This window comes from Python bivittatus, unplaced genomic scaffold (assembly GCF_059951505.1).
Source record: "Python bivittatus isolate LINGU-HERP-01145 unplaced genomic scaffold, Pbiv_v1 ctg000020_np1212, whole genome shotgun sequence".
Taxonomy (NCBI): Eukaryota; Metazoa; Chordata; class Lepidosauria; order Squamata; family Pythonidae; genus Python; species Python bivittatus.
The window spans coordinates 80,953,107-80,968,337 of record NW_028277030.1 but is presented as its reverse complement, the minus strand read 5'-3'; the positions used below and the strand labels follow the sequence as shown (position 1 = coordinate 80,968,337).

The following is a 15,231-nucleotide window of genomic DNA, read 5'->3' as shown; positions in this document are numbered from 1 at the left end:
AGTGTGTCCATATGAATCAGGAACTGAGTTTAATTTGAAGGTATCTTTACCCTCCTAGCTTTTAACAGTCTGGTACTATTAATGTTGAGATTCTGAAAGAGTATCAATTATTTCTAATCTCATTAGCTTCCTGGGTATTTTGTTTTGACTGCAATTCCCCTTTACAGCATGGGACAAATCAAAGAAAGACTAATTGACATTGATACAGAAGTTCAGTATAAAATTTTATTATGAACAGATTGAATTTCATGATTTTTGTTATGCACTATCTCTAGTATTTACTGAAAAGCTTTTATATTACATTGAATGGTTATTTTTATGCTGTGGGAAAATTCTGTCTCATGTTCCAAAACTCATAATAATTACAAACAGCAGATTCCCTGAAGCACGGAGATTACACATTACAATAAACCATGCATATCCCTTCCCCAAGCAAAACTAAATTTACAAATGTACTCATTAACATAAACATCCATTTTGAAAAAGCACAACCACATGTTGGTATAAAATATTTTTCTACATTTGCCTCATGTTACTTCTATTTAAAAATATTGAAATCTGTTGAATAGTGTTGAAAGGATTTTTTCCATATATATTGGCACAAGTGGAACAGAAGACAACAAATGCAACAAAAAGAGCTTAAGTGCAATGATTGCACAGTCTCACGTATTTTTTTCTCAAAGCTTTGCATCAAATGTGAACCTAAAGCTTAATAGTATGTACTTCTGAATAAATGTGCACAGAATCAAAATTAAAACTGCCATTAAAACTATTCATTTTCCCAATATACCACCTAAGTTTTCCAGTTCCCAAGCATGTTACTGTTAATGGTAACTGTTGTGCTGCTCTTGGTTGTACTGAAAAAACCTCAGTTTGATCCTTCTCAAATATTTCTATGAAAACATGTTTTCTTGGTTAACCAGTTGTAAAAAAAGCTACATCTGATTGGCTCCATGGCAGTGTAATATGATGTTATCCCCCTTCCCTACACAATCTGCTTCCTTCCTGCTTTAATCAGGTTATTCTGTCCAATCATAGATCTACTAAAAGAGCAGCTGTTTTCACTAGAGGAAATGTGGCATCATCAGAGACATTTTAAAACAAAATATTCATGCTAGGGAGGGGGGTAAATTCCTACTACTAACATCAGAATTATTGGACTCCACCTAAAAAGTCAGAACATTAAGGGATAGTCTGATGTACCCATAATAATGAGCAGTCATTTTACAATGAGCACCCTACCCCCAAAGAGTATGAGTGAGAGTAGTATGTAAAACCCTCCACTTTTACTAACAGGTCCCTAGCTGGGTACAGGGAAAATATACAGGTATCCAAGTGAATCTCCTTAACTGAAGGAGTTCTGTCTCAGTATCCCCTTAGCTAAAAGGATGAAATAGATCCTGTATAATTACACCATCATACACTCTGCATGCAAAAGTGTTCTGTGATTAATATGTCTGAAAGATAATCTCAATTGCCAGTAAGGCATGAGATACAAGAAAGAGTGATGGCACTCCATTGGATTTTCCCAGTTAAATGCTATATTGTGTGTTCTGTCAGTTCCCTCTTGAGCTTTCTAAAGCTGAAAAATATCACAGTACATATGAAAAAAGGCAATAATACACTTGTTCCTTGCAAAAGGTTTTAAAGCAAATGCAGATGGACTCATTTCTTTTCAAGAATAAGAACAAAAAGAGAGGGACAAGTGCCTAATTCATCCCATGCAATTACTAAACCATTTAAAGAAACTAATCCAGGCAAATTCATCAGAAAACTCTTAGCTCATAAAGAACACAAGTTTACAGTTTAGAAAATTTGACAAGATCAATGGTGTAATCCAATTCTAATTTCTCATTGTTTTAGTGGGAGAGGTTTAAGAAAGTGCTTGATTTTCTTGCTGACAAATGCCTCCTTAAAGTAATAAATCCAGGATAGGTAGTTCTAATTATCTACTAAAAATATCAATGTTCAGGCAAACATTTTGCAAATAAGGGAAAAGGGATCAAAAAGTTTAGGAAATAATGCTATGCTTGCTAGATGTTTTCACTTGCTTGAATTAGTGCAGGCAAGCTGCAATGATATTCAGCTTACAAGTACAAAACTAAAACGTTAGTTTTTGACTTACCAAGTTAAAAACTAAAGCCACCTAAGGTTGAATGAATTTTAGGGGCATTGAATATACAATTCTAGAGGAAGATGAATGAATTTAGGAAAAAAATAACTTGTGAACCACATTAAATAAAACTTGGAAACCTTAGTGTTATATCTAATACCATTTGTTAGCAAGACACCACTGGCAGAATCTACTTGCAGGTTTCTCTGTCACCAACTTCAAATGTGCTCAGAGGGGTTAGAGAAACTTCCACAGCATATCAGAAATACAGAGGGAGGAACAGGGTTTTTTTTAAATCCTTTTACACGAGTGCAAACCTTAGAAAAGCAACCAAAAATCACCTAGAACAATATATACTTTAAAAATCAACAACTTTTCACGAGTCATCAATGAGTCAGCAGTACAAAAATTAGAGGAAAGCATGTAGTCTTATCACTTTAGATTATATACTATAGCTTGGCACATTTAAAACATTTACAATAAAGGAAAGCTGAGCCCCTCACATACAAAACACCAAAGACATGGGGAAGGATTTACAGTGATACACAGTATTAAACTGAGCTGATCATACAATTATACATCTGGAACATTTGACCTGCAAAATGCACTTCATCTTTTTAGGTGCTGTGTTTGCGTACTTACAAAAATAATGGAGTCTATCATTTACAGTGTATTAATAGCCTTGGATTATATCAGTTTTTATCACATACTTGGCTATGGCTGGGATCCAGAGTCCTGCATGCATATTAAGCATCTCCTTACTATAATTTCTTGCGTGCATTGAAGGACCACCAGATCTACATGTGATGGGGCAGGGAATACTCTCTCCCTCAGCACAAAGGGAAATGCTTTCTAATTGAGGCTATGAATTAAATAACAACTAGGTTGCTCCCAAAGCATGAACTATGTTAGAACAAGACCCACAAAGCAAGAAATGAACATTTATCAAACCTCAAGGATGACCAGCGGAAATGCATTCAGTTTTACCTGCAATTTAAACAGAGCTTTAATTCTTACATATCACTCAGTTTTATTTCACAGGTTAATATAAGAGCATCAAGTCTTTGTTACTAGAATGATTGAGAAAGAGGAAGATTAATTTTCAGATTCCATAAAGTATGTTAATCCAATGAAATTAATTCACAGAATCCATTTAGATTTAAGGGTAAGAGTTAAAAGGTATTTCTAATGCTCTGTTAACCAGTATCATCATTCCAGGTAGCCTGCTAAAATTCAGTAGTTTATTTTTCTAGTGCAAAGGCCATTCTAAGAGAATGTCACATGACTGTATTATCTTGCCAAATAATTCTTCCAAAGTGTTGTAATCTGAATGTTTCTGTGAAAATCTGAAAGTTCTACTTTACCAATAGAGTGTTCGTCCAATAAAAACGAATCAAGCATCATTTTGGATCCTGGCAAGTTACAAAATGGGCAAGTGCTCATTTAAGTAGTCATCCATCATAAATAACCAACATTTATTGTGTATTTGTTTTTAAACTACAGTACTACTTAATAACATCCAATTTATTAAAATATTCAGAAAAATTTTCTGGAGGAGGATTGTGTGATTGAATTATATGTTCCCTTTAAAAAAAAAAAAGCATCAGTAGAAGCTGATGAGGTGCAAGTTTTTGCTTTTAATTCAAAACTGCCATGCATCTGAAAGTTAGCATTATTTTAAGATAAATCAGCTTCAAAATATCCTTCTCTCAATCTGTTTTGTCTTCTAAAACAATACAATTACACTGGAAAGAATGAGCTGCTGTGGCAATTGTCCACAACAGGAAATAACAGGAAGAAACCTCAGTTTTATGAATTCAAGTCACAAGTATGTGTTGAATTACTACTAGAGTTCTGGGGGTTGTCACCTAGGCAGCCCTGAAATAATATTCTGCTCTTTTCTCAAGGGCCAAGGAGACCAGCCCAATCTCCAACCAAGTTTGGGATCTACAGATGTTGGGAGCGTTGCATTGTCCTGATGCTCCAATGTGCAACTGTCAAGTTACTTTGGCATTTTTAAAATGCAGGGTATTAATCTCCATGTAAATAGTAATGAAGCAATTAGGAAATCAGGAGCGTTCAGTTCTTAATCCATAATAAGCTAAGACTCCCCCAAAGCATATTTGATTTAATAATCTGATTCAACTGTTCCATCCCTGAATGCATCTTGTTGCTGAGTTTTACAAGGGGGGGAGGGTAAAGCACAAGTTTCTTAAAAATAAATGTTACTAGACATTCATTTCCCACTCCCATGCATTTTAGTTTTGTAAACAGAAAAATGACTGGAAAAAAGGACATATTTCCACCAAAGCAAGGCTCACTTGACTGTAGGAAAAGTAAAATTACTCTTGTTCCATATTCCTGGCTGTTCCTGTGCAAACTTAATCGCTGTCCGATTCTTCTTTGAATTTGGCTCTGATAGCCTGGCCGTTCTGAAGTGGCATTTCTTCATAGTCACTCCTGTCCAAATACATATACAGAATGACGCCTTACACATGAGCAGCAGAAAAAGTACAAGGCCAACAGGGTAAATTCTGGAACTTACTAGCTTTACTCACATCCACAGCAGCAGTATAACAATTTATGCCTCAATGACTACTTTAGCCTCATATTCTTCTAACTCATCCCACAAGCACTTCCTTATCATTTGTTTGTATTATAAAAACCACTTCTGGGACAGCACAAGTTTTTTATGTAGAAAATGAAGAAGTCTGACACAAATAATGAAAATATCTGTTTTACAGAACACTATAGAAACAAAGTGTGATCAGTGACATTATTGCAAGCCTTACATACCCATAGATGACATCATCATCTGAGTCATTCAACATGGAAAAGGCAGGATTGTCTTTCAACTGAGATTCTGAAAGATGTTGTAAAAGAATACATTTTATTTATTTATTTATTTAATATATCAAATTTGTCACTGTCCATCCCGTTAAAAAGCAACTCTGAGCAGTTTACAAAGAAGATAAAATCAATTAAAATACAATATAAAAGCAGTCTTAAATAGATAATAAACAAATTCCAAGAATTGATGGGATTGGCAAGTAGCTCAGGGAGTGCCATCAGGGTGCCAGCCACCCCCAGGATTGATTAGAACTCTTATCACCCACATAAGCTGGTAGAGCTAGGTCTTTAGTCCTTTCCAGAAAGCCAGGAGGGTAGGGGCCAGCTGCCCGCCTGGGGGGAGAATATTCCAAAGGGTGGGGGCAACGGCAGAGAAGGTTCTCCTCCTGGGCCCCACCAGCCAACATTCTCTGACGGGGTCCATAACATGCCCCCTCTGCCTGACCAGGTAGGATGGGTTGATGTGATGGGGATGAGATGGTCCCTCAGGTAACCTGGACTCAAGCCATATAGGGCTTTAAAGGTGATAACCAACACCTTCAATTGGACCCAAAAGCAAACTGGCACCCAATGCAGCTCCCACAGTAAAGGTGTTATATCTGCCATCCTTGGGACACCCAAGATTGTCTGCGTGGCCACATTTTGAACCAGCTGTAGCTTCCAGATACTCTTCAAGGGCAGCCCCATGTAGAGCACATTGCAATAGTGTAACCGAAAGATGACCAGGGCATGAGTGACTGACCAGAGAGCATCTCTCTGGGGACTATTCATAAAAGTCAGTCATGTTATTAAAGGCCTTTTAATTCAGGCCTCTTCTTCCTTGTCCCTCTTTGGTGCCATTTTAGTGAATATCAAATTCTCCTCTCTTTGCCTCAATTTTCATTTATTTGTCATAGGTCAGAAATGGGTAACCATTTGGTGTCAAGGGACATGGGCATGCTTACCTTTGTTAAGAGGGCTGATAGCTGTAGAGAGGGGGACAGACTGAGGTTTTAGGGACAGTTTCAGATTTTGCTGTTTTCAAACAGTGATACAACTTTTAAAAGGCTCATTTCTCATTTTTCCCTCACATTTCCCACCTCAAAATGTCTGGAAATTATGCCACATTCAGATTGCCTAACAAATTTAATTCTTGAAGTTATAATTAAAAAATGACACTCAATATCATAATATATGAATGCCCATAAAAGAATATAATTTTACTATATAGGGCACCATCTGGCACTAAACTTCATAGCTTATCCATAGGTTAGTCAACTGTTGTTGTTGTTGTTCAGTCGTTAAGTCATGTCCAACTCTTCATGACCCCATGACCATATTGCGCCAGGCCTTCCTGTCCTTCACTGCCTCCCTGAGTTTGCTCAGTTTCATGCTCATTGCTTCAGTGATGCTATCTAACCCTCTCATCCTCTGCCGTCCCCTTCTCCTTTTGCCTTCAATCTTTCCCAGCATCAGGGTCTTTTCCAAAGAGTCATCTCTTCACATTAGGTCACCAAAGTATCTGAGCTTGAGCTTCATTATCAACTGTGTACTTCAGACAAAAACTTAATTTATCACCATTCTGAGGTAAAACAAAATTTTGACAAAATGAAACAACAGAAGTTAACTTACCATACAGGGCATTTTTTGATGGTGAATACACAAAGGCTAATGTGTACAAATAGAAATTTAATAAGCCATAGAACGATAAGAATTCTGCAGGTGATAACTGTCAAGGATATCATTACATATGAAACAATTCAACATGTCACCAATGAATTGTCTAATGAATTGCTCCAGATCTAAAGAGAGCCATACAAAAAGTTGAACGAGCCCCACTTTCTATTCCTCACCCAACTGTGACTTACATATTAAAACACTGCTGATGTAAAAAGCCAGCCTCACATACACATTTGCTAACATCTGTTTCCTAAGATCCTTTACAGAAGTTTGCCAACATCTAACCTCTAAAGCTACATTTGTTTGGGATGCTTGGAGTGGGTCTTTTTGTAGTTGTGACTAGTCCCTACCTTGGAAACTCTCCTAGCCTTCATTCTGAAGTCTGCTATCACCATGTTGGAAAACAAACAAGCAAGCAAACAATCCTGCATTGCTAGGTTTTAATCTTCTTGCATATCAGCCTTTGATTTTTCTTTGACATACTATCATTTTTAACTCTTCGTTAATTTAATTTGTATTGAATTCTAAATTTATTTTTTTTTAATTCAGCTATGAGCCAACTTTGGCTATTTTGATGGTGGAATAGAAGTGTATTGAACATTTAAATCAAATAAGAATTAAATGACCAGGAAAATTTAGCAATATTCATATTATTATGGTGATTCAAATGGCACATGGTACAAGAGCCAAAATGTGTATACATGGAAGTTGAGAATATTAAGAGTAGGCTTGGGGGTGGGGAGGGGTTTTTGTCAATGTTGACTTCTATAGGTTACATAATTGACCATAAAGCCTACTTTTTTTATTCGTATACTAGTCCTTTAAATTAGTCTTGCCCTACCATTTGACTGGGGGGACGCGGTGGCGCAGCGGCTTAATGACGCTGAAAGTTGCCGGCCAGAAATGGCTGACGCTTCGGCGGTTCGAGTCCAGCCTTCGTGTTAAACAGGGTGAGCTCCTGTTTCCTCCCCAGCTCCTGTCAACCCAACAGGTCGAAAACTCACGTGAGTAGATAAATGGGTACTCTCACTCCGGTGGGAGGAAAAATGCTGGCGGCGCTTGCTTTCACGGGAGTCGGGAGCAGTTGCCGGTAAGTGCAAAACCACGCTCGCCCGAAAAGGGCGCGAAGCAACGGAAACCCCGCCTCCTGCACTCGACAGCTGGGCTCTCCTCTAGGAAGGAGGCTCTGGCAAACCACTTCCGAAACAATTGCCTTGAAAACTGCAAGGACTCATCCAAGCATTTACTGCAGGGTCAGTAATGACTGAGCGCAGACCAAAAAAAAAAAAACCCATTTGACTGAAATTTTTAGCAAGATGTCATAATCAAAGGATATAATTATGATAATGGGTTGAAATCTCAGCCACAAAATTGTCCTGGAGAACCCGTGCTCCAAAACGCAGATAAAATATAGCAATGCTGCAAGAAGGAAAGAAAAGAAATCAAAGCTTATTCTACATTTTAAAATCCCTTTTCAATTCTAAGCTCAACTAAATAAAATTCAGTATTTAAAATTAATATGACACTATTTCCTAAGTAAATTGTAGAAAGCTGCAAATGTGCCAATCATAAACTTGTGTCCCCAACATTAATACAAGAGGCTAAATAAAGGAACAAAAGATTTAATGGTAGGAATAAGTTATGTAGGAAGGAAACATAGTGGAAGGGAACTATGGGAAAAAAAGGTTGCCTTCGATCTTGTAGGGTTTCTTACAAAAAAACTAAAATCATATGGTTGACTGCTGTGGTCTAAAATTTACAAAGCAAAAATGTCTAGACAGATTCTTTTAATTCTGTTCATTGAGTTTCCTAATTTCACCACCAATACCACCATTTAAAAAGAAAATATTGCCAAGATGCATGATCTAGTGTCTGCTTATGTCAGAAAAGGGAGAATGATCCAATGAAGTCCATCTAATATCTTGAACAACATATTCCATATTTCACACAGAATATAGGGATAGGCAAAAAGTACTATTCTGGTAAATGTCAGAAATTCCATTTTCCTTCCAGACTACGTTGATCCAGCCATTCTAGGGGCGGAGGATGGGGTGGGGTTGGGTTGCTTTAGAGAAGTATACTGTCCAAAACAGGAAGGAATTTGTGTTGTCTCAAATGTGGTCCAGCCCCCAAATGGAGCATTTTGTCCACTGACAAAATAATTGAATAATATGAATTGATAATTGAATAATATCTTCAAGAGAATAATACCTCACCTAATGACAAGTACTACAAATGTCAGCGCAGTCAAGAATTTCAACCTGAGATCTGAGAAAAGGAGAGCAAAGAGTTATTTGAAAAGTGACACAAGTATCTCTCTGGAAGAACAACATCACATCAGAAACCATAGAGGAAGAATGCAGCTTACCAACATAGGGCATATTCCGAAGCTCTGAGCATGCCCTGATTATCAGAAAGAAAAGGTACAAAGTGTATACTGTTGCCACCACAAGGAAGAAGATTTTCATCCCCTGTTACAAAAACACATCAAAAAGCTTCATTAACATTCTGATATCACCACACTTCCTTTCTCCCACATCTGCGCATTATACCAGGAGTTGGCAACTTTATGAGGCACTGAACATTACCGTTATTTTTACATGACTGAAAATTCAGGAAATGACCAAAGATTGCAAGATTACCATAATCCTACCCCAGAGACTTCCATCAGATTTTGACCATTTTAAATGCTATTTTCAATTTTTGGGAAAGGCACTACGTTGAGGACCCTCACGTTGTACACAGAGATCACCATCTTTACATGCTGGCCAGCAATCTAGAAGAGGATGTTATACTGTGCTTTTTTTTCAACCTGATCCCAAGGCCACATTGGCTAGAGCTCACGGGAATGGTAGTCCAACATACTTGGAAGCTATCAAATTGGAGCTGCTGTTCTGGGTCTTTTTGGGGGGGTGGGGGAAGCACAGCATGTTGGCCTTGATATGGAAAAACCTTGAGATGGAGAAAAGAAGCAAAAAATAGCAATTTCCTTTGTAAAATTGAGCAGTTCTCTGGAGTATGTGCACAAATCTTAAAAACTCATAGATAGCAGAACTTCTTTTCACTTACAGACGTATTTATCGTTTTAGAAAACCTAACTGGCAATAAATAAGAGAAAAAGAGAAAAGGAAAGCAAAAGCTATACCAGAGGTACCAGAAACTTACTGGGATAAGTAGAAAAGAAAAAACTTTAAGAATAATTCTTAAACTCAGGATCCAAGTAAATGAAATATTTATACAGCTTAATTTGCAGTACTGTATTCAAAGTAGACTGCACTGCCAGAGAAGTAAACCAATTTAAAAAAAAATCTTTTTTTCCAGCAATAGCTGTGAAAACAAACAGATAAAGTTCAAGTTGTGGTACAGGTCTCCCTAATATATGCAAATAATTTTAGATGCGGATGCAAATTCAGAAATGTCAAGATTCTGGGAAGTGGGTGAGCAAAAACAGCGTTTAAGGAAGCAATACACTGGAATAAAAATGTTCTGAGGATATCTTAAATATTCACATATAAACCAATGGCTATTCTATGATTCAATCAACTATATTCAACACAGAGAAATCAGAACAATATTAGTAGAAGGAAGCCATTATGCACTTGTGACCCAAACACTGTCAACCAAACATACTATTGTGCTACTTTCATGCACGATACCTTTTCAGGATAAGTATACTAAGCCAACCACAAAAAAAGAATAAGCAATAGTAAACAATTTTTTAAAAAAGAATTAGATAAGAAAAGATAAGTTTCCTAAACTTGATTATCCTTGCAAACCATCTTAATTTCCACCACACTGATATGCTATTACATACATTGTCTTCTATTCTTTAAACTTCTCACCTCCCCCTGAAGATCTCACCAATTCCATCTGACCTAAGCTTTTTCAGTCTTCCCTTGTGATCTATTTATTTTTCCTTCCATATACAGTGGTACCTCGGGATACGAACTTAATCCGTTCCGTGACTCTGGGTGTATCCCGAGTTGGTCGTAACCCGAAGGAAATTTCCCCATAGGGTTCAATGTAAATCCGGTTAATCCATTCCGCCCTCCGAATTTGGTCGCACCCCGAGGCAAATTTCCCCATAACGTTCAATGTAAATACGGTTAATCCGTTCCGCCCTCTGCCCAAATTTGGTCGCACCCCGAAGCAAATTTTCCCATAAGGTTCAATGTAATTACTGTTAATCCGTTCTGGCGTCCACGGACCACACGTCAGGGGCAGGAAAATGGCAGGGTGCAGCGCGGCAGGAAAACGGCCGGGCGCAGCGCGGTGCGGTGGGAAAACGGCCGGGCGCAGCGCGGTGCGGTGGGAAAACGGCCGGGCGCCACGCGGCGCGGTGGGAAAACGGCCAGGCGCGGCGCGGTGCGGTGGGAAAACGGCCGGGTGCCGCGCGGCGGGCGGGAAAATGGCTGGGCGCTGCGTGGCGCGAAAACGGCCTGGCGCCGCGCGGCGCGGCAGAAAAATGGCCGCGGACCACGTGTCAGGGGCGGAAAAATGACCATACCCTGAGGCGGAGTTCGCACATCGAGGTAAATTTTTGCGGCCGGAGCTGGTCGTAACCCGAAAAGTTCGTTAGTAGAGGTGTTCGTATCCCGAGGTACCACTGTATCTGTTTTGCAATCCAATCCTAATTCATTCTTTTGACCAAGCCATCCCAACATATCTCTTTTGTACTGATCACTCACTTTTATATTCAATCTGCATTCATTCGGTGCCCATTCATTCTCAAGCCTACATATTCTTGTTTTACCATATACACATTGCATTCAGCTTACTTTTTGTTTCTTCTGACATACCCAAATCCTATGAAACAAAATGGGCAGAAGCGTTCTCTTTCAGCCATTTTCACTCTTTCATCAACATTCATTCCTTGCAATAGACCATATACTACCCACTACCCTTTTACCAACATCTGCACATCCCAAAATGTCTCCATTTCCCATTTTTAGTAAACATTCTACCATGGAACACAAATTCATCTACTTGTTCTGGTTTTCAACTATGTACAAATTGTGATCTTTCACTCCATTTTCTAACTCAACTACCATGGCTTTTGATGCATTACTTTTTAAATACATACTCATCATTGCCTAACATTCTCTGCAAATAATTTGGGTCAGCCAGCAACATGGTACCATCTGCACACACACACACACACACACACACACATTGAGATCTGCAATCAATGCTTAGCAAAAGTTTGAACATTGAACAGGAAGTAAAAGGAGGCTGTGGGATGATCTGTTCATGAAATACAGTTTTTCTGCCTCTTTTTCTCCCATATCAGCTCCTCAAAAAGCTGTTTGAGAAGTTGCAGAATCATGTGGAATGCTTTGGGGCCATCTTGGATAAAAAATTGACATCTTCTACTCAGGGAAGAGTGTGTTTGGTTCCAAGCCATTTGAAAATCATAGAATTGGAAGAGTCAATTTGGTCACTGAATCCAACTCCCCACTCTATGCCAAAATCCAAATAGACATCTCCAACAACATGTATCCAGGCTCTGTTAATATTATGTAATAGTTATATTTCCATAAAAGCTACTCCATTTAATCTCCCATCAATAAACTCCCCTGAAATAAAAGACAAACTGACTCAGTTTCCCATGAACACCCCAGGACAAGAATTTTCTCCTAATGTGGAACAGCTATCAAAAATGCCTCTGGTGCCCTTCAAGTAATAACCTGTTTTTAAATTGTAATATTCTTCACCAGCAGCAATGAGGCACCCAGCTAATAACTCAATTTTAAGTAGTAGCACTTTTTCAAACAGGAACAATGAACAAGCTATCAAGTACTAAATATTTCCAGTAATTAAAAATCTTTTTCCACCTTCCAGCTTAATTTCTCCTGCTGTTTTTTTTTTTAATTTTCTTCTTAATATACTTATTTCTCAATATATTGTTATTCCAGGGAATTGTTAAGACTCTCCCATTTTCTTCTAAAGAGATGTAGTTGGACTTTTAAGAATCTAAATCAGACAGCAATGAATCACTTTGTGAAGGCTGCTAAACCAGAATGCCTAAGAGTCTCAGCCAGTGTGTCCAATGGTGAAGGATGGAAAAGGCAGCCCAGTATCTAGAGTTCCATGCACTGTCTCTGATCTACAATGAAAGATATAATTAAGGCTGGACTCTGATTTTATTTCTCCTAGATTAGGAATATTTAAACAAAAACATGCTATCTTCCTGACCGCAATAAAACCATCAGGGAGTATTTAATCAGCCCTGCAGGTTCCTCTTACAGGTAGTCCTCATTTAGTGACTGCCCATTTAGAGACCATTCACAGGTAGAACAGTGATGAAAAAGTAACTTTGTGACCAATCCTCGCATTTACAACCTTCCCAGGTCTGTAAAGCAAAGGAAAGCTGAAGTAAGATCATAAGGACAGTTGCAGTTTCACTTAGCGACTGCTTTGCTTAATGACTCAGTTGCTGGTCCCAATTGTGGTCATTAAATGAGGACTACCTGTATAACTAACAAAATCACATGATGCAACAAAATCAAATCTTGAATTTAAGTAGTGATTTATGTAGTGAGCTGTCACAAAAGTCAAACTAAAAAATCTTTCCTTTCCCCTCATTTGCAATATCAGCAGAGCTTAAAAAAAAATTAAGCAAATTGCGTTACACAGTTAAACAGGCAGATGAAAACAGCTCAATTTTCAAAATCTGGTAGCTCATTCATTATTTCCTATGCAAATCCAAAACTGCTTTATGCTAACTTACCTGAAAGTTATTTGTGTCAATCTCATATTGGTATGTTGGATCGTGGAGTTCATTGACCCTAAAAAAACAAAACACACCATGATCATGAATTTATAGATTTATATGTAACAACCTAAAGGATATGATGAATGCAGAAAAACAACAATTTTGATACAGTTGGCTTTGTATTTCCCCAGAACCTAAAAGATTCATGTTTAGGTCCTATATTCTATCACAACCCAGCTATAGTTCTTATGAGGAGGAGGAGGAGGAGGTGGTGGTGGTGGTGGAGGAGGAGGAGGAGGAAGAAGAAGAAGAAGAAGAAGAAGAAGAAGAAGAAGAAGAAGAAGAAGAAGAAGAAGAAGAAGAAGAAGAAGAAGAAGAAGAGGGGGAGGGGGAGGGGGAGGGGGAGGGGGAGGGGGAATAATTAAGAATACAAAACCACTCCTGAATCCAGAGGTGGGCAATTCACAGCCCATATGCCATCTTCAAGCAGCACATCATCTGCAGTCCTCCAAGCCTGAGAGCTAATTTTTTAGGCATTCTTTGTGTTTTGGCAGGAAAAGGAGAATCTGAAACTCCCAATCCCTTCAGAAAACATGGTCTAATTTTTCCCATTTGAATTTTAAGAAGCTAAATGGATGCCTTAAAAGCATTTATTTATGAACCCGATTCTTTCTATCAGAAACATAAAACCCAAGCCACCACTAATTTGGTGAACCCCGGAAATGTACAGAAGTCACATTCCCTATTATTTCTATTGGATGTCCTGGTGGCACTCAGTGTCTTTCATCACTTCTCTAGCCTTTTGCTGATACTAGCCAAATGGATAGATCACTCCATTTCAGTTCATGCCAAAAAGACCGTGGAAGTGCTCAACCATTGTCTTGGCTGCAGGGAGAAGTCACATGTGGGTAAACAAATCCCTAAACCAGGGTTTCTTAGACTTTTTGCTCTCAGGACCCCTTCCCACCCTTAAAAATTATGGAGGGCCTCAAAAGAGTTTTTGTTTGTATGGGTTATATTTATCAATATTTACTGTATTAAAAATTAAAATTGATCCATAGAATATTTATTTATTGAATCATACAAAAATAACAATAGTAAACCCATTAGATATTAACATAAATAAAATATTTTACATGAAAAAACCCAATATTTTTTAACAAATAAAAATAATAATGAGAAGAGTGACATTGTTTCAAACTTTTGCAAACACCTTCAATAGCTGGCAAATAATTTTGACTTTGCAAACCCCTGAGAGGGTCTTGGGAGACCCCTGGGGTCCTCAGACCACACATTAAGAAACCCTAAAGAGCTAGAGGCCAGAATACCCTTCTCCCACATGAGCCTGCCAGCAGTTTGTCATCACCACTGAAGGCTCTGACACAAGAGCGGTTAAGTATGCCAGTTCCAAAACAGGGTCTTCTCTACAATCCCCAATTTGTGAATTCCTTTCTTAGGAAGATCAGGTCCCTTCTATTTATGTTCTTCTTGAGCAATGAAAACGAAATTGTTCCATCAGGGTTTTAATGTTTTTTAAGATCTCTTTCTGGTCTTTGTGAAATTAACATATTATCATTTTTTATCATTTTTTCATTTTATTGGTATTTTATTAGTGTTCATTCCAATTTTACTGCTGTTTCTAATCTGAATTTTGTAAATTGTCTTGAATTAGAAAAGAGGCAATTGATGTCTAGTAAACAAAAAAAGAAGTGAATTACTTACGTCTGCCATATGCCTAGTGTAACAGAAGCCAGCCACAGGAGACCAACAATAAGGAATTTGGGAAAATAAAAGGTCATGCATTTCCTTTCTCCCTAAAAAAAGGAAAAGAGAAAAAAAAAGGTGACAACAATATTGGATTTGCTTTACAGATATCAGTTAAAGTTTTATATAA

The 15,231-nt window shown here is 38.0% G+C and overlaps 1 protein-coding gene across 4 annotated transcripts in view; it reads right to left on the bottom strand.

Moving 5' to 3' along the window:
* Positions 1–207: 207 nt before the first annotated feature.
* Positions 208–15,231, bottom strand: part of TMEM181 (transmembrane protein 181) — a 35,503-nt gene continuing 20,479 nt past the window's right edge. For 3 of the 4 annotated variants that reach the window (XM_025165275.2, XM_007425973.4, XM_088142588.1), the window contains exons 10-17: positions 15,060–15,151; positions 13,353–13,410; positions 8,991–9,093; positions 8,839–8,890; positions 7,959–8,041; positions 6,575–6,664; positions 4,910–4,976; positions 208–4,573 (exon numbers count right to left, since the gene is read on the bottom strand). In XM_025165275.2, coding sequence (XP_025021043.1) covers positions 4,495–4,573; positions 4,910–4,976; positions 6,575–6,664; positions 7,959–8,041; positions 8,839–8,890; positions 8,991–9,093; positions 13,353–13,410; positions 15,060–15,151 — 624 coding nt within the window. In that variant the 3' untranslated portion in view covers positions 208–4,494. The remainder of the gene's footprint in view (positions 4,574–4,909; positions 4,977–6,574; positions 6,665–7,958; positions 8,042–8,838; positions 8,891–8,990; positions 9,094–13,352; positions 13,411–15,059; positions 15,152–15,231) is intronic. The other variant, XR_015796492.1, reaches the window with a different exon arrangement.